A 23,185-nucleotide genomic window follows, 5' to 3' on the forward strand; every position below is an offset into this window, starting at 1 on the left:
TTATTGTAAGCCACGGCAAAGTTCAGATCATAGAAAGGCAAGTTGTTTATCTGTAGTTTTTGGAGTATCCTTTTGGCTTCACCCAATCTGGTACTAAATCCACTTCATGCCAGGTCTCCATCCATCACGGCCGCCTCGATTTCTCTCTCAATCTGCCTGTGTCTTCTTTAAGCAGCTTACAATCTGATTACAGTGGTTCACACTGACTCACTGTAGTGTACCCCTCATGAAATGCTCAAATCAATCTCCGACAGTCAACCACTGACTATCTGCCTTGCTAGCAGTCCACCCAAATCAATCCTTCCCTCATCGAGTAGGAGTCGGTGTCACAGCCTCCGGCCAAACCAGCAGTTCCAACTGATCACATATTGCATATATCCTCAAGTCAGTAGGTTGCGGAGCACTCTTCTTACTGTCACAGCACACAAGACAACTGAGATCCACCAACTCTGGGTAACGGTAGGTAGATAGATGGTGAGTGTCTAGACTAACATGCAGAGGGTGGAGACTGGGAGATGCATCCATCCACATGGAGAGGAGGAGGCAGAGCAGGAGTGGCGAGAGCAGTCTATCAACGTGTGCAATGTTGAATTTGATTTGAGAGAGACCACGTCACGTGACCTCAGGAGTTATACCATTGCTCTGAGCAATGAGTCTGATTCATGCATCACAACACAACAGTGTTACATCTTCTGATTTTACATGCCCAACATCTTTAAAAGTGTGTTCCTGTGCATCTGACCAACTCTGCTGCTTCACTCAAGGCTATACTTCCAACAAACCTTTAGCAGAATTTTCAACCTCATGGCTAGATCCGTCCAATCATGAATTCTATCAATAAATATGATAACACCTCAGATCTCAAATCCCTCTCCTACACCAGGGACACCACCCACACTTCTGTCCTTTCACCCTATTTGCCGCCTCCGCTTGTCACCATGCACTTATCAAGTCCTAGAAATACACACATTAGTGTGTATTTCAGTGTTTGGCCTGAGGCAGCCTCTGTACTGTTGAGATTCTGTCTCGCTGAGATTCGGATGCAATTCTGCCCAGTGCCAAGTTAAGCCTTGTGCGCTCAACAATACTAATACTGTAAGACAGGAGAAAACTGATGTGCCTAATAGCCTACCCTTCATGCATGTATGTTGCACACATGGATGCTTTCGTATCGGCTAAGAATAGGCACTCTTAATGCGCATAGTAAAACACAACTGATGACATGGCATTGCCATAGCAACAGCATCCATGTAAGATGGGTGTACCATTAAGCCTTACCAAATGTAATGTGCTAGTTGCACCACCTGTTGGGCTTTGCACAGAATTACAGAGTGCTCTATCTATACAAACAGTAGCAAGCAGGGATCAGGCATCTATTCTTATATTTTATTGCACATCCCTTTAAACAAATTACTTCTATAATGACTAAATAAATAAACTTTAATTATAGTGCTATGCATGCAATATAATATGTCGTATGTAATCTTGCAGAGCTCTGTAAATTCATGAATCCATCAGCCACAGCCAAACGTTCTTATCTTAAGACTGCTTCAGAAACAGCTATGCCTCTAGTAGCCTATAGTTAGGACTTCACTGGTCACACAAGGGATCCATTGTGTAATGAAAGACATTTCAGCTGGAGGAGCATAGGCTCTAGTCTCCACAAGTTTCCCACAATCACAACCCAAAGAGCAGAGGAAGAAATGGAAGAAAAGCCCTGATCCACCACCCAAAAACTAAATTAAATTGCTGCAAAATCATTCCACCCACAAAAGCCAATGTCTCTGATGCTGATCAATGCCACTCTTTTTACTTACCGATTTACTTTGTGGCTTGCTGGAAACTTTCTGTCATAGGAAATAACAGGTTTGGAGTTATTTGCATCCACAGCTGATAAGTGCCACTGACTAGATATGTTTTGTTTTCCATCAATTTCCAAGTGCACAGCATAAGAACATCTGGAATTTACAATGACCAATTTGGGTTTTAAATGCAACCAGGTTCACAAGATTCGATACACCACCAAGTTACCCATCTACCTCTCTAAATACTTCCTTAATGTCAATGAAGTCCACACCCACAACACCAGATGGAGTTCAACAAAACATGTGCAATCCAGATTCGGCAACTAAATTATTTTCGCTCCTATGCCACCAAAATGTGGAACGCCCTACCAACAGTCATTAAGGATGTGAATCCCAAAACCTACCCACCTCCTTTTCCTCTCACTGTATTTGTTTCTTTTCCATTTTTACCTCCATTATGATCAGATGAATTCCTCAGAGATTAAAATAGGGTGCATTTTGCATCCCAAAACAGTTTATAGTTAAGGGATGCAATAAAACAATGACCTCTGCATCCATGGGATGCACTAATGTACTGTTTTTTTTATTCTAGTTTATTTTGCTAGCTTTAGTTATAATAATAATTTCTTCTTCTGTTTTCTACATGAATATAACCACATTATAACCATATAAAATGAAATGGGAGTTAAATGCTGCGATTTCTAAAAATGGCAAAATATGACTGCTAATGTTGTTGAAGTGGGACTCATAAAATGTCCCTGGGATTCATCTAAAAGACCTGCTGCATCACTGGACTCATTACATTGAAAACCTATTTTATTTACATCGCTGATTCCTGTTCTGTTCTTTGGATAAATAGAAGTGTATATTTGTACGTCTCTAAATGTTTTGATGAATTGAACAAGGTGGACCCTCTTGTAAACAAGTGTAATGCTTAATTGGGTCGTCCACTCACAGTTAACAGTTTTTGTATTGAGTTGTGCTCAGAATTTGCTCAGAATTTTATTGAAAGGATAGCCCCTTGAGATGCAGCATCTCATTGTAGAGGGTGTCCCATACACAGGGAAAACATTACATACAGTACAGTGCAGTTACACAAATTGTACTGTAATTCTGCAAACTGTTAAATACTTCAATCAAAAACGTTGGAGCTTGAGCATTTACCTGCACTTAAAGGCAGGCCCACGGCCATTAAAATATGAAGTAGTCTACCTTAGGACGTTAATTAATTAGAACGATTGTTTTTATTCCATCTATCCATCCATCTATACTATCATCTATCTGCCTCTCTATTCTCTAAAAATATCTATCTATCCATCTATCTATCCAAGTATCCATCCATCCTAGCCCAAGCATTTAGACTCGTAGAGTTTTTTTTTCGATTCTGACGAATCTCTCTCAGAATCGAAAAAAAAACTCTACGAGTCTAAATGTTTGGGCTACATCGATCCATCTATCATAGCCCAAACATTTAGATTCTCAAATGTTTGGGCTACATCTATCAGAAAGTAGGCTCAACGCCAACACAGTCAGTCAACACAAATGCCAATTGTTATTTATTGTAGTGGTCATATAGACAATTCTTTAGACTAAACAGAAGAGTTTGGGGATATTTTCTCCAAAGCGTTAACTGTCTGAGAAACTAAAAACAAACAAAAAAGTTAGTAGCACCAGCAGAGGTCAAATCTTTTTTCACAGCTAAATATGTTTGCAGGCCATAACTGTAGATGTTTATAGTCTCATTAGTGATACTTCGCTGAAACAAAGTTTCACGTTTGGCCAGAAGTTGAACACAGCCATCAAACACAAATGTTTGGTCAAATCATTTGAATTGGAAAAGCATTGTGACGGACTGGCGGGCATTAAACACAGACAAGACACACAACATGTGTGTATGGGGCCTCAGACTGTCCGTGTTTAAACTTTAAACAGTACAAATAAATTAATTGCATATAATCAACACTTATCCGGTTCATATTAGTCATCATGGGAATGGATCTGACTCTGCACTCCAAACCAACCCCCGAATATAGGCAGACGGTTTGTAAAATTCAAATGACAACCAGTCTTCAGTAAGCAGAAGTCTGCTATAAGCGCTTAAACAATAATGAATGAACATGGCATAGCAACAGTTTGTGTAGAAATGCAATGGGGGGTCCTGGGATGACACTGGACAATACAATGCTACGACAAAGAGTTGGCTAAAGTATTAGCAAGCTACCGTTGGTTAGCTTGTGTTTATGCCTAAATTAGAATCCGCCGTATGACGGTGCCGCGCGCCGAAAACAGTAGATGTACAAGCTCACAACGCGTCGCTATTGCTACGCGTTGTGAGCTTGTACATCTACGGTTTTCGGCGCGCGGCACCGTCGTACGGCGGAGTATGAGCTACAGCTAACGTTCGAGCTAATGTGTTTTTAGCGACAGACCTTGGCTCTTCCTGCTTCTAGTTTACGCTGTCTTTCGTCCGCGTCCATTTCTTCTAAAGGGCCATCAGAAAAAAATGTAGTTTTTATTGTCCCCGGTTCAGTTGAAAATTCCACTGGAACTTCACTTTGCCATAAATTAGCAACTAAATCTGAGCTTTCCTCAGCACGAACTGTCAATAATATTCAATATGGCCGCCAAGCCGTCTCGGCTCCGCCCTTTTCGAGCGTCCCCGGTTGGACAAACCAATCAAGTGGCCAGGAACACATTTCTCTGCCAATGGAATGTGTAGGTTTTTAAATAAATATTTATGTTCCTTTATTAATATTCTTCTCGCCGCGGCAACTGACATTTCACAAACTGACATTTATTTGAGACCAATTACATCCAAAGGTCGACGTTGATGGACGTGCATACAGCCAATAGGAGTACACTAATGCTAAATACACTATACCTCATAGCAATGTTTTGAAAATGCGTAAATTGTATTGGCTGAGAAGAGTGTGGTGGAAGTGGAAGGTAAACGTACGCCTACTGCAAAGAGCGCAATGAGGCGCGGGTAAAAGGAATACATTACAGACCTAGGTTATTCAACAGTTCAGCTTTGCAGCAGGATTGCAGTCATTCAAGTGACACACACACACACACACACACACACACACACACACACACACACACACACACACACATACAGTGTATAAACAGTTGATAGATGCTTAATGTCTAACACACTAATATGTTAAATATTTGTAACATCTATATTTAGTATTTAAAGTCATATATAAAAAGTGAATACATTGTTATTTTTTAAAATTGTTTACAGGTAATCTGTAGTGATATTTTTTAGATTCAAAGTTTAAAGCTCCATATTCAAATAATTACTCAGTGTCACTGTCACGTACTGCACCTTTATTACATAATGTAGCTGAATGTACTCTGCATGGCATCATTAGGCCTAGCTGTTTGAAATCAAGTAGTGACACCTGATAAAATAGAGCTATGGTGGGACTGTGGGTGGGACTAAAAATTACACAAATATAATGAAAGTCATAATTGATAGGCTATATTATGGACTATCAATTGTCTTTGTTCTTTATTATTACAGTACAATTTCATGCATGAAGACTAAATAACATTTTCTTTTTACAGCATTTTTAATAATGGTGCAGCATAATTATGTGTTAGAGTGTTATCACCACCAACTTTATTTAATTCTTTTTTGTGTGCTCTAGATTGGTTTATGACGATGTAGAGCAGGAAGAGCTGTATAATTAAAATAATTTAAAATAAATAATACGTTGTACTTTATTATTATTCAGGCTCAACACCATAGTTCCAATATGATGAAATATATAACTTTGGTAGTTAATTTGCCATTCTCTCTTATCTATTTATCTAAAACTATAGAGAGAAAGCAGAATAGAAACCAAGTGGACCGGAAAGTCACCTGAGCACCTATAGGTAAACAGCTGTGTCCCAGGACAACCAGTTTGTCATTTTAGTTTGGCCTGGAGACAGACGGGTAGATACGAGGTGTGTGACTTGAAACGACACAAGTTGAAGTGAATAAGGTATTTATGAGCTAAGAACTCTTTCTCTCGTTCTCTCTTTCTGTATTTGTGTATGTGTGTGTGTGTGTGTGTGTGTGTGTGTGTGTGTGTGTGTGTGTGTGTGTGTGTGTGTGTGTGTGTGTGTGTGTGTGTGTGTGTGTGTGTGTGTGTGTGTGTGTGTGTGTGTGTGTAATTGTATTAAGCAAAAACAACATACCGGTAACTGTCTGGTAATCTTTCATCTTTATAGAATAAAGAAGGTTTTATTTGTCACTAACTTACACAAGCAGCAAAATGTGGCATGGGATCAGCATGGCGGATCCCATGGTTGATCAGATGACAAGACTTAGACTCAAGCTACTAGAGAAGGTTGGTTTGCTTACTATAAATTAAGTGAAGTGAGGCCATTTTATATACTCTTTCACATAAAATAACATAACAAACAAATGTTTATACTGACCTCCATAGAGACTGGAAAATGAAAGGGACATGGATGGCCGGGCAGAGTCGGCCCAGTCTACAAGTAATGTAGACTGTTATTTTACTATTGTGAAGAGTTATTTAGATTTCATATGATATCAGGCTAATAAGTTGATTGACGTCTTATTATCTGTGTTAACTGTTAAGGGAGCCACAATGGACAGAATGATGCACTACACAACGCACTAAGGCGAAAGAGGAACCTTCTGCAAAGACTGAAGGTTTGAAAATCTCAATTGTATTAAGGCAAGCGATAATCATTGCTTTTCTGCAGCTGTCAAAAGGATGCTCAGTGTCTGTATGCAATTACTCTTTAGTCAAATAAAAGTGCATGTGTTTTATATTATGTGCGTGCGTACATATGTGTGTGCGTGCGGTGTGCATGCATAATGGTATATTTTCTGCAGGAGCAACACATGTTGGAGGAGGTCACCAGGCCTCAGACATGGGGAGGAACACGTGGACGATATCCGTCACACCTTCCACCGGCCCCTCAGCCCCCTCCGCATGTAGCTCCCATCCACATCCACCAACTGCCACCTGCACCACCCATACTGCCTCTTCCTCCACCTGCACCACCTCTGCCCCCACGCATCATACAGCAGACTGTGAGACATTCAACAGTTACTCTATCTGTTCCCAAATGGCAGTGATGCAGGTCATATTTTCACCCTGACCCCTTTCTCTCTCTCTCTCTCTCTCTCTCTCTCTCTCTCTCTCTCTCTCTGTGAATCCAGAGGTAATCTCATTTAACAGGATTTCATAGAGACATTTTATCCTGCTTTGTTCTCTGTCTCCTCTATTACGTGTATATATTTGTATATTACATATTACTTTATCACATTCTGCTTTATCTCTGATTGCAAACATTTTCACAATTCCACACCCAGTTTTACATTGTAGTCAAAACAGTAACTAAAGAATAATCTCTCTTCCATTGTTGATTTAGCCCTTAAATTATTTTACATATATCCTGAAGCAGAAGAATGGATCTACCTTGCTTATGGAAGCGGTCACTTTTAGCTGGTGTAGGCTACAATGTACATACAGCCTACACTCCTACATCCCACACCCACACTGAATCCTGAGCGTCAAGCAGGATATTCATATACCTTTTGTTACCATTGATAGTAAAACCACACTGACTCACATCTTTCCAAATAGACAGGACATGTAATATATATCTCTGTTCCTTTCAATTGAGCACTCTCTTTTATGTTTGTCTGTCTCCACCTCTGTCTCTCTCTCATTCTCTTTCTCCAGATGCCCCAGCAGCCTACCACCATCATACAACAGTTGCCTCAACAGCAGCCACTCATTGCCCAGATTCCACCCCCCCAGCCCTATCCTGCACCACGCTCAGGCAGCATCAAAGAAGGCATGCAACAGTACATATATTGACTGGTTTTATATCTATCTATATATATATGTGTGTGTGTGTGTGTGTGTGTGTGTGTGTGTGTGTGTGTGTGTGTGTGTGTGTGTGTGTGTGTGTGTGTGTGTGTATTATATATATATATATATATTGCTTATGCTTTTGTGTGTGTGTGTGTGTGTGTGTGTGTGTGTGTGTGTGTGTGTGTGTGTGTGTGTGTGTGTGTGTGTGCGTGCGTGCGTGCGTGCGTGCGTGCGTGTGTGATAGACATGGTGGAGATGATGTTGATGCAGAATGCTCAGATGCATCAGATTATAATGCAAAACATGATGATAAAGGCAATTCCTCCAATGGCCCTTTCACCTCCTGGAGGAGCCAGTCACTCTGTCCCACACACTCCTCAGTACGGACAGGTCAGTGCATCACACAGTGTCACTCTACATGCACGTACGCACGCACGCAGGCATGCACCCACGCACGCACGCACACACACACACACACACACACACACACACACACACACACACACACACACACACACACACACACACACTGGCAACTTCTATTACTTCTTCTTAATGTTGTCCCATTTCCAGGACAAAGGCAGGGGAAGTGCTGTTCACCATCACCACTACGGTCCCACAGCTGCAACACATCCCCTGCCTCCCATTGGCTACAGTGCGTGGCCACAAATGGTGTCAACAGTCCCAGGAGGACAAGGGACACATGTTCCATCCATACACCATGTGACTGGTCCTGTTACGCTCCCACCACTCAACACGTAATTCACTCACACGTGCACAACAGATTGATGTATAGCTGATGCATGAGACTTATTGACTGATGCAAGCTCGCAATGCATTTCCAATGGTAGTCACATGGTTTGACACAACATTTGTGTTGTAGGGGGGCAGTCGAAACACAGCCGAAAGCCGTACAACAAAAATGTTGTGTCAAACCATGTGACTTCCATTGGAAATGCATTGGGGCGGCCATGACACTCACCCTTTGTTTACATCTAGCATCCAACATTGTTGTATGCTAGATGCGAAGGTGTGAGTGCTTACCAGCCGATGAATTCCAGCCTCACACCCAAGACACAACAATGTGATGTTTTGCTCTTAATATCCACAAACAAGTATGTGTGTGTGTGTGTGTGTGTGTGTGTGTGTGTGTGTGTGTGTGTGTGTGTGTGTGTGTGTGTGTGTGTGTGTGTGTGTGTGTGTGTGTGTGTGTGTGTGTGTGTGTGTGTGTGTGTGTGTGTGTGTGTGTGTGTTGTGCATATGTGTGTGTTTTTTCAAACAGGACTCAGTTATCTTTCTGAACATTTGTCTACCAGAATGATTGCAGGAGGCATCTCCATCTACACCAGAAAGTGACCAAGTCAACAAAGGCACAATGAACTATGGCATAAATTGCAAATTGTGTTAACGACTTATCACTCATACTGGACAGTTTTTTATTTTAACTTTTTATTAAAAAAAAAACAGTTGGTGTTTATCGGTCTCCAAGACAAAGAATAGTTAAATTAAATCACAATTAAAATCAAATGTAAAAAACCATACAAGTTGGACAACCTGCATTTTGTTTTTGTGGTACTTTGTGGTATATTGTTTTTAGACTGATGATAGGACCTTGGTTTACCTATGATCCTAGAATAGATTACAATTTCTATGCATTTTATGTATTACCTTGTGTTTACCTTGCTTACAGTAAATTGCTCTGGATTGTCTGCTCAATATCTACCGTAAATTGTACCAAACACATCATTGATTGTCTATAATTTTAACTTCAGAATAGTTTAAAATGTGGTGGTCTACTAGTATAGGGATATAGGCCTACTGGATGTATACAGTCAATAAAAATGTAGTTCATAAGAAAGATGGACTGTACCAATTGTAAGTATAATTTTTGATTCCTCTGCAGAATAGTTCTAATTCTCAAAGGTGTAAGAAGTGTCCTTTGAGAAACCGGGCCATTATCTTTCTACACGTTGGTAGAGGTTTGGGGTGTTGCTTGTAACTCCAAAGTTCGGCAAGAAATAAAAAATGGTTGCTCCATTGATTCGAAATTGATCATTCAAATACTAGAGCGGTGCCCATAAGGGCCCACTTGGAGCGATGCAAGTTGGACATGCATGCGCCACCCAGTTATTATGTCTGCGTCCTTTTAATGCCCATATTTGGAGTTCTTTGTCAGGCATGCCCAAATATGGAGTCTATGCAGATGTCAGAACAACCATTGTGATGTCAGAACAGGCCCAGCTAATACAATCCCTGTTATGCCCATATATGGAGATCCCTGACTGTGATCAATATTAAACCCATATATGGGAATGCCAATATATGTTCATATTGTTACAGTCTCATGATAACCACTGTGGTTGCCGCAAAGGTCACAGTTTACTATTATACAGATTATGTTTCGTTAACATTCAGCGAAAAGTAGCGTCGCCCGAACAGGGACTTGAACCCTGGACCCTCAGATTAAAAGTCTGATGCTCTACCGACTGAGCTATCCGGGCTCTGAAAAAGCTACGCACCGGAATGCATTGAAAATGTTGACTTGTAAAAAATGGCTTTGAATTACAGGAATAAGTAGGGGAAGTTTGCCATCTGGTGGCTGTTTAAACGCAAACATCATTTTTCATAGCCTGGCGGGGGCCAGACCTTACAGTATATGAACCATAGACTGTAAAATATGAACGCGCCAGACTCAGAGGATTCAATCAACACCCCAGAGAATTACCTGCAGGAAAGTGAAGGCTCGTTTGAGAAATATTAAGAACAATCAAAGCATTGATGTCTATTTATTGGAAACACCCAAGTTGAGCTCTTCTATGATTAAATCGCCAAACGGAAAGGAGGGACTTGGAAGAAAAAGGAATGCCCATAGCAGATGTACCCATCATAGGGATGGATGGATGCAGTGGAATTAGGAGTCCTAATTGGCGGAGACCAATATTGGAAAATGCATGGTCACAGGAAAAATGGAGAGACTGAATGCATATAGTTGCACTGGAAAGTGTATTTGGATGGCTGCTGCAAGGAGAAGTCACCACGCTAAATATCATAACTGAAGTTGTGGACATTGAAGTGATGCACATCAGCGTCGGAGAGGAACAGGCACTGTCAGATCAGTTACGCAACTTTTGGGAAATCGAATCCCTTGGAATCCACATGAAATAAATGCATTCTGAGAAGGAAGACATGGCAGTGTATCCCAAGCCGTGGATGCCTATTCCCACTATAGACTGAGGAAGAAATGCCACTTGACAGCTTTCAAATCAGCCTCATGGTGGCGCTACAACAGGCCAAGTTGCTCTCTCACTCACTCACACACACACACACACACACACACACACACACACACACACACACACACACACACACACACACACACACACACACACACACACACACACACACACACACACACACACACACACACACACACACACACAAACAAACATGTTTAAATTACATTTAGCCAAACATCACACACTCTCCTATCCTCCTGGTGGAGACCTGTGCCCAGAAGGGCACTTTTTCTAGTTAATTTCTGCATCTCTTAGGGCCCATTTAACCATATAATGCATTTGGATGACAAAAATGGCAGATCTGCAAGTTCAGTGTCTTGAATGAGATGTGCTGTGAGTTTGCATATATCTGCTATTTTCCAGCATAAGACGCACAGTGAAGTATAATCAAGGCTTTAGGATTTATAAGTCGTTTTTAGAATCCTCCTCAGGAGCATATCCATGGCATGGATATCCCAAGCCGTGCATATCCACGGATATCACAAGCCGTGCATATCCACGGCCGTGCATGCCTATTCCCACTATAGGCTGAGGAAGAAATGCCACTTGACAGTTTTCAAAAAGTGATGACACCCATTGCAGAAATCTGAACGGCGTAGCACCTGGTAATTATAAAAGCCTAACTTAATTTGCTCAATTCTTCATCGCAGCTCACTTCCAATATATTCTATATTCTGGGCTAGTGTGCTTCCACTGAGATAATTGGACTGCTTGAATTCTAGTTGACTTCGAGCATGTATTTCTTTGTATTGCCATGTTTTGTTCTTGCTCTGGATTTGAGCGATTTACATTGCTAAATGTAAATCGCTGTCTTCTCATTATCGCCTTTTCCTTGATTCTATGGCGACCTTGGTTGAAGCGGGGATCGAACCAGCGACCTTGTGATCCATAGTGCCCCTTAAAACGAGTTTAAAAAAATGTGGTGCTTTTACATAAAACTGAGAATTGCATAGCTTCCCTTCCTCAAGATTTCATTTTACCATCTTTTCTCACAGTCCAATGTTCCCCAGCTTGTGGCTAGTGTAGGAATTTGATGGAAGACCAATAGCCCAATCTACTTCTTTCCACTCAGTAACCCTCTTCTTGTTGTACAAGTAGCTTCTTTTTCCAGCTAGATATTTATAATTGTAATTGACATAACTTTTATTGATTAATTTACAACTGTACAAAATGGTATTTTACAGGGTTACAAAACATACCCCCAAAAAAGCAACAACAAAAAAAACTAACTGAAACAATGCTGAAATAGCCTTGACACAAACAAATGACAAAAAAATTGAACAAACAAAAAGATTTGAGTCCTCTGTATAAAAAGTAAAGTGCATTATCTAAATTTAAGTAGAACAGAAAGACATGCAAGTTGTGATTCAGAGAGCTCTCTGCCTGCAAGTGTGGCGATGTCTGTTTTCAGCAAACTGTAGGGTAGATGGTCATGCACATGTTAAAACAGCCCTGCATGCTTGAAGAAAATGTAATTTGATGACAATTAAGAATAAATTATTAACAGCAAAAACTCAAATGTCTCTTGACATGTGATTGCATACATACAGTGTATCTAGTTACTGTACATACACGCCACACAAAATTTAAAATGTTATTACTCCGATATTACATTTAGAATTATGGTTGCTATGAAATACTCCAATTAATATTTAAATTTACAGTGTGTGTGCAGTAAACCTGGCAAAAATCACACTGATTCTTAAACATGAGGCTTACGTCTTGAACAGAGCTGGATTTTGGGAGGAGTTTTCTCTCCATTTTAGCTAGTTCCATGCCAGTGTTGCATGTGAAAATAGTTTACAAGGTTGCGACATGATAAGATGTGAGTTGTTTATCACCTATTTTTGGCACTGGCACACAACTGGGTATAAATTAAGTTTTAGACCATCCACTTTAAGTGCAATACATACAAGAAAGAATCAGGGAGAAACAAACAGGTAAGTCGGATTACATTACATCTTATGATTAATAAATTGTCAGCTTCATCTTATGCTATTGGATGGACACTTAAAAATAAATTACAGAGGGGGAAAGAGAGCAAGATAAACAGCCTCTAAACCACCGATACAGGATCAGATATACACAATGAAAGTCAGTGCATCAGCTGCAGACTTCCAAAAACACTTTGGGAACCCCTGTCATTAATAGAGGTTCTAACTTGTTGTCAAACAGCAGAAATTCCCCAGTTTCCTTGTTGGTGAACAAAGAGAGGTAGCAGAAAAATATCCAACACATTCCGTGTGCTGGTTGCAATAACTTAAAGAATGTCCAGGATGACCCCAGCAGTGACAAGTGCCTTACATTTTTGTCTCCGTCACAGAGTGACACATGCTCTTCCATTGGACATTTTTTCATTCACAAAATAGAGTAGTGTAGTACAATGTAACTGGTGGCTATTAGAAGCAACTTACTCCTGTAGATAATATTCTGATACATAGGTTAGAGTCACCCCTGCTTTCCTTGTTTAGTAAGATATAATATCACAGAAGCCAAGAGCAGGCTGTCTCTTGATTGGCCAATGCTGACATCCATCTGTGGGTGTCGCGTCAGAAGGATTTCACAGGATCAAGAAGTATTCATAAATAACATGGCATTCCCAGTTTTGCACGTGTCCATCTTCCGCCGTGTCAGGGCAGACGGTTAATCTGGGGTTAGTTCAGTTCAGTTTGAAAGTCAGTCAGTGGAGCATGTCAAGAAAGAAGGTATGTGATGGGCTATCTGTGAGCAGCTGGAGGGATGGGGGAGTAATCCTCATTTACGTCACCTGCAAAGAAAGAAAGGCAAAAATAAAATGTCTATTTGCTGCAGCGCGCGCACACACGCACACGCACACGCACACGCACACGCGCACACACACACACACACACACACACACCTTGTGTATATGTGGTGGCATCTCCTCCTCAGAGCCCTCCTCTGGTACGGAATCATGGTGCCGTGGGGCTGCCTGGTCATCCTCTGCCCACCCTCCCATGGGAACATGTGCAGACCTCACCACCCTGCCACCTGAACCTAAGGAATCTGGAAGACAAAGAGAGGCAAAAGCATTAATGGGACAATTGCCGTTATTGGTGTCCCTGTGACATAATGTGGGTCAATACATCATCATCATACTGTACTGCAAGACTCAAAGCTTGAAATTGTCAGTGCAACCACACAATTTCCCAGATTTGCGACTTTCTAGTTTCTAGTTATGATCTTGACAACCTACAAATCCTCAAATCCACACGTAGTCCAGAGTCTACATTGATAACTACCATACTTCTATAACCATAACTACCTGTGGTGGTTCCTCTGTAGCCACGCTGGCTGCTGCTCTGTAGCGGCGGACCCTCCTGGCATGTGTTGGTACTACACCTAGCTGAGGCCGAGTTGGGAATGGCACTGGGGCTGGGGACTGCGGTGGGGAAGGTGTGTGACCGCGGGAAGTGTCTGGAGTGAGGGTTGGGCTCACTTCTGACCTCGTCTGGGACGCTGTCACCACTGTCGTCGCTATCCTGTCTGTGCCATGTGTGACGAGACAGCTCGCCACGGGACTGCTGCTTGTGGAGCTACAGGGGCATGTAAAAGGGGTATTGTCACATAGTCAGAATAATTTTTGTCTTGCACTTTCTTTCCCACACAAAGAGACACACTTCTCTGCATCTCAAACACACGCACACACCTACCTCATGCATGTAGAGTGCATGGATGCTCATCTCAGTGGAGGCATACTCTGATAGAACCAAACTGGTCAGCTGTCCCTCCCATGCACTGCTGCCTGAGCTGATCGTATGTGCATCAGTCCTGAAAGAGTGAATGGGTGAGGGAAGAATGAAGTCAATGGATAAAATGAAAAAGGAGAGTACAGCCTTTACAATACATTTATACTCATCAACAATAACATATTGTCAAGTTAACAATGCTCAAAAATTCGTTTAAAGAAATGTAATCTTACCCAGAGCCTGCCATTGGCCTGCTTGTGACTGAGGCGTGGCCAATGCCCCTATGAGCAGCACTAAAGCTGCCTCTCAGGTGAAGACTGCTACTGACTGGAGAAAGGGAGCGCAAGGCCGACGCCCCCTCGCCAATGCCGGCGGCAGTGTGATTGGTCAAAGAGCCATCCCGGCCAAAATGAACAGAGGCTAATGTGGGTGGGCCTGCCAAGAGGTTGGCAACGAGACTCCTTGGCTATGGGAGACAGAGAGAGAGAAGAGGAGCATAAATCAAACATGCATGTTTTACTCCTCTAAAGAGTTGAAGATGTCCAACAATACAATTAACTTTTTTGTGTGTCCATACCTCAGACTGGGACAGTGAGGTGAATGTGTGTGTGTCTGTAGCGGCCCCGGTAGCCTCTCTTTGGACCCGTTCTTTAAGCTGACTAATGAAGTGATTGGTCTCATGAGGAGGCTGCCACTGGGGGTTGGTAATGGCAAAGTGCATCAGAGACAGCTCTGTCTTCCCATCCTCTGCCTGCTGGTAGATCGACGCCTCCGTCTTCCCTTCTGACATCCACTAGAGAGGGAGAGGAGGTAACACAGACAATGACACACCCCTTTGGCTAGTGTTCATGACTTTTACTATGATCTTGCACTTGTAAGACGCTCTGGTTAAGAGCATCTGCTAAATGTCTAGATATAAATAAAAAGCCTGGCTAAAAGGGTGTAAAACCTATTGTATTTTTAGTATTGTGTGAAGGACCTCAGAAAGTCCAAACAGACTTACTGTGTTGGCTGATGCAAGTGAGCGGAAACTGTGTTTTTGTCATATTTCTTTCATTTACCCTGGGTAGGTAGGTATGCTAAGCACGAGCCGACGAGGGCTAGTTTTCAGCAACGCTCTACACAATTACACACACAGGTTTTGGATTATGTCCTAAAGGTGAGGAGTACTATGCCCTTGATTGCCTTTTAGGCCATCACCAGTGAACTGGGTGTGGGCAGCATAAGGAGAACCTTATATTGCTAATATTATTTTTCCTTAAATTAAAGGCAACATTGAAAGAAATTGCTACAAGGGGTTTGTTTGGGGAAAAAAATAAATTGGGGGATGAAAATCCAACAGCAGGACACACTGTACATCTCTCTCATGCAAACATACTGTATGTGCAAGTCATAACACAATGAATGTGTGCGTGCGTGAGTGTGTCTCACCGCCGGGTGTCCATGTTGCCTAATATCCATCTGAGCAAAGGAGCAGGTGTCTCCCACCCCAATCACCTCCACAGTGAAGTTCCTAAAGAAGTCAATGATCTCCAGAGACTTTCTCCTCAGGGAGAAGATCAGGATGAAGGGAGTCACTACTGGACTGATCAGCTCCTCCAGGATAAAAACCTGGAATGCATGCAGAGAGGAGAAAATAGAAGTTATGATCCTTTTTAGATGAGTCATCACAGAGAGCGGCCTAAAATAAGACGTATAACTTGAAAACCACTCCCATGCACTTTCATTAGTCAAAAATCTACATTCTGAAAAAGGCTCAAAGTTATTATGAAAATTGCCTCTACTCCATCTACTACCCAAATTGTTTTATTTTCTTGCACCTCAAAAAGGCAGCACTACAGTACTGCATAAAAAGGACAGTGCACACTGCACACTCATCTAAGTGCCCAGGTGCAGGACAAGCAACAGTTCAAGAGATCTTACTTCATCAGGAATTTTCAAATTCCTGATGAAGATCTCTTGATCGAAATGTTGAACACAATAAAACAGTGGAACTTATTTTTCACCAGTGTGTGAACTCCATTTTCTTTTATGAGCACTACATTACTCACAGCCTTGTACTGGAAGAGCTGAGAGAACTGGTCACGGGTCTCATATCTGTGTGCATTTCCCTGCCAGTGGTCTGGCATGTAATGAATATGAGCCAGGATCACCCTCAACAGCTGCTCAGGACAAAACACCATGTGCTTGTCAGGAATGAATGACCTGTGGAAAAATAAAGGGGAGAGATTGACAGGCTTTGAGTTAATGGACAGGAAATGTAGAGAGGAAGTCCGGAATGTACAAATGTAAAGCCGATGACAGTGACAGAATCGACCAGGCGTACTGACTGGCAGTGACTTCTACCTGCAGACAGTGACACACACTCCAAGCAGTGTGATGGATGAGAGAACATGCTCCACGGCAAGAACGTCCTCGTCATAGATAGTCAGGGCGATAAGAACAGCCAGGAGCGAGCCAGCAAAGAATGCTACATTCTTAGCCACCACAGTCAGCAGTGGGGACAGAAAACAGTTCATATACTTGGATGAAGCCTAAAAGGGAGTAAAAAAAAGAAGGGGAAAAAACAGGAACATAGAAAACAAGGAAATGTTGAGCACTTAAATCAGTAGTTCTCTCAAGATTTTTCCAAAATGTTCAAAAATAGCAGAAGTACAAGCTCGCAGAGCTGTTAAAATGTAGACAATCCTTTAATTATGACTATGTCTATAACTTCAAACAGCCAGTAGCGGTTGTAAAATACAACATTAGAAGGTTCAGTTCAACATCACCAACCAGAAAATCCTGGTATCAGAAAGATAACGCAATTTTACATATTTGTTTATTAAATCAACTAATTGATTAGTACGACAAAGTCCTTGATCGACAATTACCGGTAGTTGATTTAGATTTTTTTTAATTGAGGACAGAAACGTAGTAGGTGGCACTGTATATACAACGTATATATATATTTATTTTTTTAAGATATCTTTTGCGGCTTACGCCTTTTTTATTTTTATTTTTTGAAGGGACAGACAGTAGGCTGACAGGAAACGGGAGAGAGATGGGGGGATGACATGCAGTAAAGGCCGTGTCGGGCTCGGGAGTCGAACCCGCGGCACACTGCGACTGGATTACCAGTCGGGTGCCCAGACGGTTACGCCATCGCCTGGGCCTATACAACGTATATTTAGACGAGAAATGAAGTACAGGATACCTTGTATCCCTTGCTGAGACGTGACATGAGCTCATGGTCCAGCTCATTGAAGTGACGCAGATAACATCGACCATAGAGAGACCAGCACCTGGCTCCCAGAGAACCAGGCTCTCGCTTGATTACCTGCAAATGGACGCACGCATACGCACACGCACACGCACACAATTTTGTTCAGTAACTACACTACAGTACATCAATTCAGACATGAAATCTAACTAGACTGGTTACCTCAGTGTAACTAAAGAAGGCATAGAGGATCTGCCACACCAGAATGACTGGACAAAGCAAAAGATTGGCAATGCCAATCCACAATATACGAGATGCCAGTTTGTCTGCCAACTCCAGCCTGTTTCCTCCTCTCTTGTACTCTTGCTTCAGACTCCATTCATTCTCAAATAGAGAGCCTGGAGTTGGACAGAGAGAAGGGGAGAAAAGGAGGTAAAATTACCCATAATTTGTAATACAGGGCTTTGAATTAAACCAACACAGAACTAATGTAGACAACTGCTCATTTAACAACTGAAACTAACTTATATTAGGCAACTGTTTGAAAAAAGACCCTGTGTCCCAGTTCCAGTTAATGAACCGTTAAGATGGAAGTACCTGAATTTGTTGAATAGTAACTGCCAAAATATTATATGAAGATGAGTTTATAGTACACATTTTATTGTATAGACTAGAGTCTCAGTTCACACAGCTAGGCGCCGCACACACGCACACACACCTGGTCCCCAAAAGAAGATGAGCTCAAAGTTGTACTTGAGACCACGCGTGTAGAACACAATCTCTCCAAGTAAGGGAGGTCGGAAACGTACAGGAAGGAGAGACTTATTCACCATGGCTACCTGAAGAGACAGGAAGACAGGTGACATCATGCCACATTTACAGCAGGTGGTCTTGTCAGTGCTAAAAGGTTACAGCAGAATGTCAGATTATGCAGTCGGCTGACAATACACCCTCACACACATATTCCCACACGTGCACATTACTGTACCATGTAGTTTTTGAAGCGGAGGATACGGTGGTAGATGTCGAGTTCCGACAGTTCCTTCTTATGAATGCAGATCTGGTGTTCCTTCTGGATCTCCACAATTCTGGCTTGAACTTCTTGCCACGTTGCGTAGGGCAGCTCTGACTGGAGAATGCAGCACAGTGAGGGTTAGAGGCAAACATAACATATAATATGGAGTAATAAACACTGTAGTTACAGATACGAAAACATAAACAAACAGGCAGCAGGAAAGTCCAGACTCATCTCCAGACTCCAACTCATAATGTGCAATGGTCTCGAGGCTCAACCATAATGTTTTCAGATCAGCTGTGATTATCATATCTAAAAGGCCCAAGTAGCATTTTCTTCCACTCTGTTATGATGTTAGCCATGACTTATTTAGTGCCCAGGTGGCCTGTGTTCATAACAAGCACATTAGTTAGTTATCCAGTAATGCACCGATATCCCTCAGACTATACTACTACTACTACTACCCTACTTTCAATTTACTAATATTAAAGGACGATTTCAGCCAGACAAAAATGGTCCCATATTATAATGAAGACAGGCTGAAATGGCGTCCTTCAAGGAGGATTGTCACTAGCAAATCTCTTTAGAGTGATATCCTTATACATAGTATAAGGATGGTCTCACCATGGTCATCTTAAGGGCACTGGTGTAGAAGGATCTGATGTCCCAGTAGCAGCAGACATTGTAGATAAACTTCACCAGTCGGTGCAGCCAGAACATGCCAGAGATCACCAACACGAAGATCACAAACACGTTGTCACCGATACTGAGGAGAAAGACATTTCATGACTTTTAAAAGCATATCCACACAGTGAAAGGTATCAGATACACCATCTAATTTTGCTTTAGTGGTGCTGATATTTCTCTAGGTCTAGGTCAACATCAAGTAGGTTACATATTTACTTGCTTTCCTTAAAGTTGTGATTTTTAAATAGTAGGAGATTTGGACCACAGTCTCATACTGTGGCCTTTGCGAGCTAAACGTTTCACACCAGTAGGTCAAATATCACACTTATAAGTTCTATGTTGCCACACATAGTGTAAGGGAAATGCCACATGAGTAGCAAACCAGAGACAGATGAGGTGTGCTGTAACAGTCCCTTGTGCAATATACTATTGTAAATAAATGCTTACTCAATCAAAACAAAATGATCTGGAAAAGAAAAAGAGATAAAAGTTGGATGGCTGTTGTTTAGTCACAAGCTATTGTTAGTACTTTTCATTGGAAAACTCACAGACAGAATTGCCCAGTTTCACTTTCACTTATTTTTTCTTTAAGAAAAATAGATAATCTACAAGCTCACACAGCGTAAAAACATAAAAAGTTCAAATATGGTTTATTTCTACCCAACAGCAACAATGTTAGACAGAACAAAGGATTGATTACAACAGGTACTGGAGTGTGATTCCATCCATCCATACCAGCATTCAAAAATGATCAGAGCTACTTGTACCCTGCCAGTTGTACCTTTAGAGAAAATCTCTGGAGTATTATATCTCACTTACCGGGCACTGCAAACGTCAATGGGGAGGAAAGCGTCAGGCAAGGTAACTTTAGATGAGTCTGTGTGGTTCACAAACTTGTTGGCAAAGAGGATATCATAGTCCACACAGTTGGCCAGGAACACTGTGAAACCCACCACAAAAAGCAGCTGACTGGATGGAGAGAGACAGACAGACAGATAGACAGACAGACAAACAAACAGAAAGAGTGTTCAATTGAAAGAGGAATAGAGACAGAGTACATGTCCTGTCTAAGCAGGGACATTACTATCAATGTTAACAAAAAGCATATTATGGAATATCCATCTTAACGGTCAGGATTTTAGAGTGTGGGGTGGGATATATACTGTACGCACACTAGTTCAAACAGCTCCCCAAGTAGCATACAGGTAAATCCATTCTTCTGGTGCAGGTTATAGACGTAAGAGAAGTTAAGGGCTATAACAACAATGGAAGAGACCGATCTTACCGGTATTGGAGTACAGAATGTTTTGCCTTCAATACAAAAGGCGGGTGGGTGTATTCACTGGACGAATGCAATCACAGATAAGGCACATGAGGAGAACATGGTATCAACAGAAAGCTGTATAAAACACACCTGGTGGGCAAATACAGCTAATAGGTGAACTGACTGATAATCATATTTTTTAAAAGGATATCCTCTGGAAAAACAGGTCCAGATTTTCTATATGATGCCATTGCGCTGCAAAAGAATTAAAGTTACATATTATAACTGTTAACATTATTATACGGTAATTAAACAGTATTGAGTAATCAGCAAGCTGCAGTACCATCTAAGTTTACTTTTATTTATACATGAGTAATAATAATAACTTGTATGTGTGTGTGTGTGTGTGTGTGTGTGTGTGTGTGTGTGTGTGTGTGTGTGTCATACATTTAGCTCCTTCGGGCACGTGCACCATCAGATTTTCGTCTCCCGGTGGAGAGTCACTGTAGGACGCCTCCAGACGCTGGTACTCCGTGTCAAAGTGTGCCATGGTAACAACTTCAGTCACACCAATCCACCAAGTCTGCAGCTACAGACTGGGCCAAAGAGAATTCAATGTAGAGCGATAGAAAAATCATGGGACAGGACAGAGACTAGGTAATATACAATTATACAGTCATTATACAATATACATATTATATTATGTACAGCGGAAAATCAGAAATGGCACGGCACGGAAAAGAAACAATTAAGGAAGGTTACAGTCTACATACAGTATCACGTTAGAAAGGACAGTTAGTAGCCAGAAAATTAATGATCAACTCAGCTTTATCAGTCACACCCAGAGGGATTGGAGCTATATACCTAGAGAATAAACCACTCATTATCTGCAGGAAAAACACAGGTAACTTTCAGTATCTAGTATATAATATTAATATAAAACGTTGTGGACATGAATCCTAAGACTTCATGTGCCCAGTCTTCCTGGTGCCCACTCTTCTGGGTGCCAACATTTTCTTAGTGCCCACTCATCCCAGACTAGTGCCAAGTTTGTACAGTTCCCAGTCTTCCTGGTGCCCACTCTTCTCTAGTGCCCACCCTTCTCCTCCCCAAGTGCCCACTCTGCCGGGTGCCCACTCTTCCTCCTCCAAGGTGCCCAGTTTTCCCTAATGGCCAGAATGTTTTTGTGCCCACCTTTCCTGTTACCAACCAATGCAGGTTTTCCCTCCATATTCGGATAGATTTTTTTAAGGTATCGGTCAGGCATCAGTCAGTGTCATTCATGTACGCTGACGCATGTTCGTTGCTCACGTGTGCGGTGTGTGGGGTTGTATGTAACATTGCGCAATACACCATCAACAAGGTTTCCGTCTTATGATTGTGAAACAGCTGTGCTCATATGGCTGGAGGCCACCTAACCGTAGGAACTGTACAGTAAGTTAGCACAATATATAGCCTACAGTAAAAATCTCAGGGTTGATTGATTAATGTATGTATTGACAGTTTGCAGAATTACAGTACATTTCAAGTACAACTCAATACAATTGGACGTCACGACACCATAAAGCATTACACTTGATAATATCCCGTTGTAACCCTGGGTGTACAAAATAAACATTTGTACACTCAGACTCAGAGTGTGTTAGAGTTAGACTACTGTGTAGATACGCTCTGCTGCTCAGTGCTCACCTCCATTCTGCAGTACGACCTCCTCGCCTCTCCCGTTTATCCAACATTCCAAACTGCGAGCAAAACAGAAGCAAGGATCATTTTTAAGGCTGTCTCCATACGACGGTCTTTCCTACGACACAAAGAGATCCAGGTGCGCATAAGGACTGGTTGTTGCGTTTCTTTGCACAGCACCTGGGCAACACAGGCTAACGGGCTACAGCTATAGCCTGATCTCGTTGCGAAATCATGTGTAGTTACAAATATATTAATAGGCTACAACACAGGATTAGATGTAGTGTTGTTGTTGGCGTTGATAGGTGCCAGCCAGGCCCGCTGCCCCTCTCACAAAAACACCACCACCATCGTTTCACAAATCCACAGATAAAACCTTACCTTCTCAGCCTGTCTTCTGCCTATATCCGCCCGCACGACAATAATAATTCATAATGTAAAGGTTTATTTTTTAAGAGAGACTTGATTTCGTTTTTGTTTATCTCCCCTGTGTCTGTCAGGCACGAGCAGTTTCGTTTTCCAAACTGATATCAGTATGTTTCTTCGTCACGCGGGATTGACATGTACGTGGTCCAATCAGAAGAGGCGAGTTTGTAGATAGGGAAGTCGACCGCCAAACATATACACGTGGAGGAGGGATCTAATAATACAGGCTTGATTTGGGTTCCTGG

The 23,185-nt window shown here is 41.8% G+C and overlaps 3 protein-coding genes across 7 annotated transcripts in view; 1 reads left to right on the forward strand and 2 right to left on the reverse strand.

Annotated features, from left to right (window-relative positions):
• Nucleotides 1–4,387, reverse strand: part of pcnt (pericentrin) — a 43,899-nt gene extending 39,512 nt beyond the window's left edge. For 4 of the 5 annotated variants that reach the window (XM_083791300.1, XM_083791298.1, XM_083791299.1 and 1 more), the window contains exons 1-2: nt 4,235–4,387; nt 1,818–1,847 (exon numbers count right to left, since the gene is read on the reverse strand). In XM_083791300.1, coding sequence (XP_083647426.1) covers nt 1,818–1,847; nt 4,235–4,282 — 78 coding nt within the window. In that variant the 5' untranslated portion in view covers nt 4,283–4,387. The remainder of the gene's footprint in view (nt 1–1,817; nt 1,848–4,234) is intronic. The other variant, XM_083791301.1, reaches the window with a different exon arrangement.
• A 1,707-nt stretch (nt 4,388–6,094) lies between these two features.
• Nucleotides 6,095–8,422, forward strand: cUnh21orf58 (chromosome Un C21orf58 homolog; the record flags this gene model as incomplete). Its single annotated transcript, XM_083791653.1, has 7 exons — nt 6,095–6,151; nt 6,251–6,305; nt 6,410–6,483; nt 6,670–6,870; nt 7,526–7,640; nt 7,905–8,050; nt 8,234–8,422. The coding sequence occupies 7 exons, from the start codon at nt 6,095–6,097 to the stop codon at nt 8,420–8,422; spliced, it is 837 nt and encodes a 278-aa protein (XP_083647779.1).
• A 3,659-nt stretch (nt 8,423–12,081) lies between these two features.
• atg9a (ATG9 autophagy related 9 homolog A) lies at nt 12,082–23,036 on the reverse strand. Its single transcript, XM_083791875.1, has 20 exons — nt 22,896–23,036; nt 22,521–22,573; nt 21,279–21,427; nt 21,043–21,086; nt 20,740–20,804; nt 20,387–20,536; nt 19,505–19,646; nt 18,854–18,994; nt 18,584–18,704; nt 18,088–18,263; nt 17,860–17,982; nt 17,010–17,197; nt 16,715–16,868; nt 16,095–16,274; nt 15,241–15,456; nt 14,897–15,129; nt 14,628–14,745; nt 14,240–14,510; nt 13,835–13,980; nt 12,082–13,723 (listed from the first exon to the last, which is right to left on the reverse strand). The coding sequence occupies exons 3-20, from the start codon at nt 21,379–21,381 to the stop codon at nt 13,715–13,717; spliced, it is 2,580 nt and encodes an 859-aa protein (XP_083648001.1). The 5' UTR covers nt 21,382–21,427; nt 22,521–22,573; nt 22,896–23,036; the 3' UTR covers nt 12,082–13,714.
• Between the last annotated feature and the right edge of the window lie 149 nt (nt 23,037–23,185).

The sequence above is a fragment of the Protomyctophum parallelum genome, assembly GCF_964188405.1.
Source record: "Protomyctophum parallelum genome assembly, chromosome: 20".
Classification (NCBI taxonomy): Eukaryota; Metazoa; Chordata; class Actinopteri; order Myctophiformes; family Myctophidae; genus Protomyctophum; species Protomyctophum parallelum.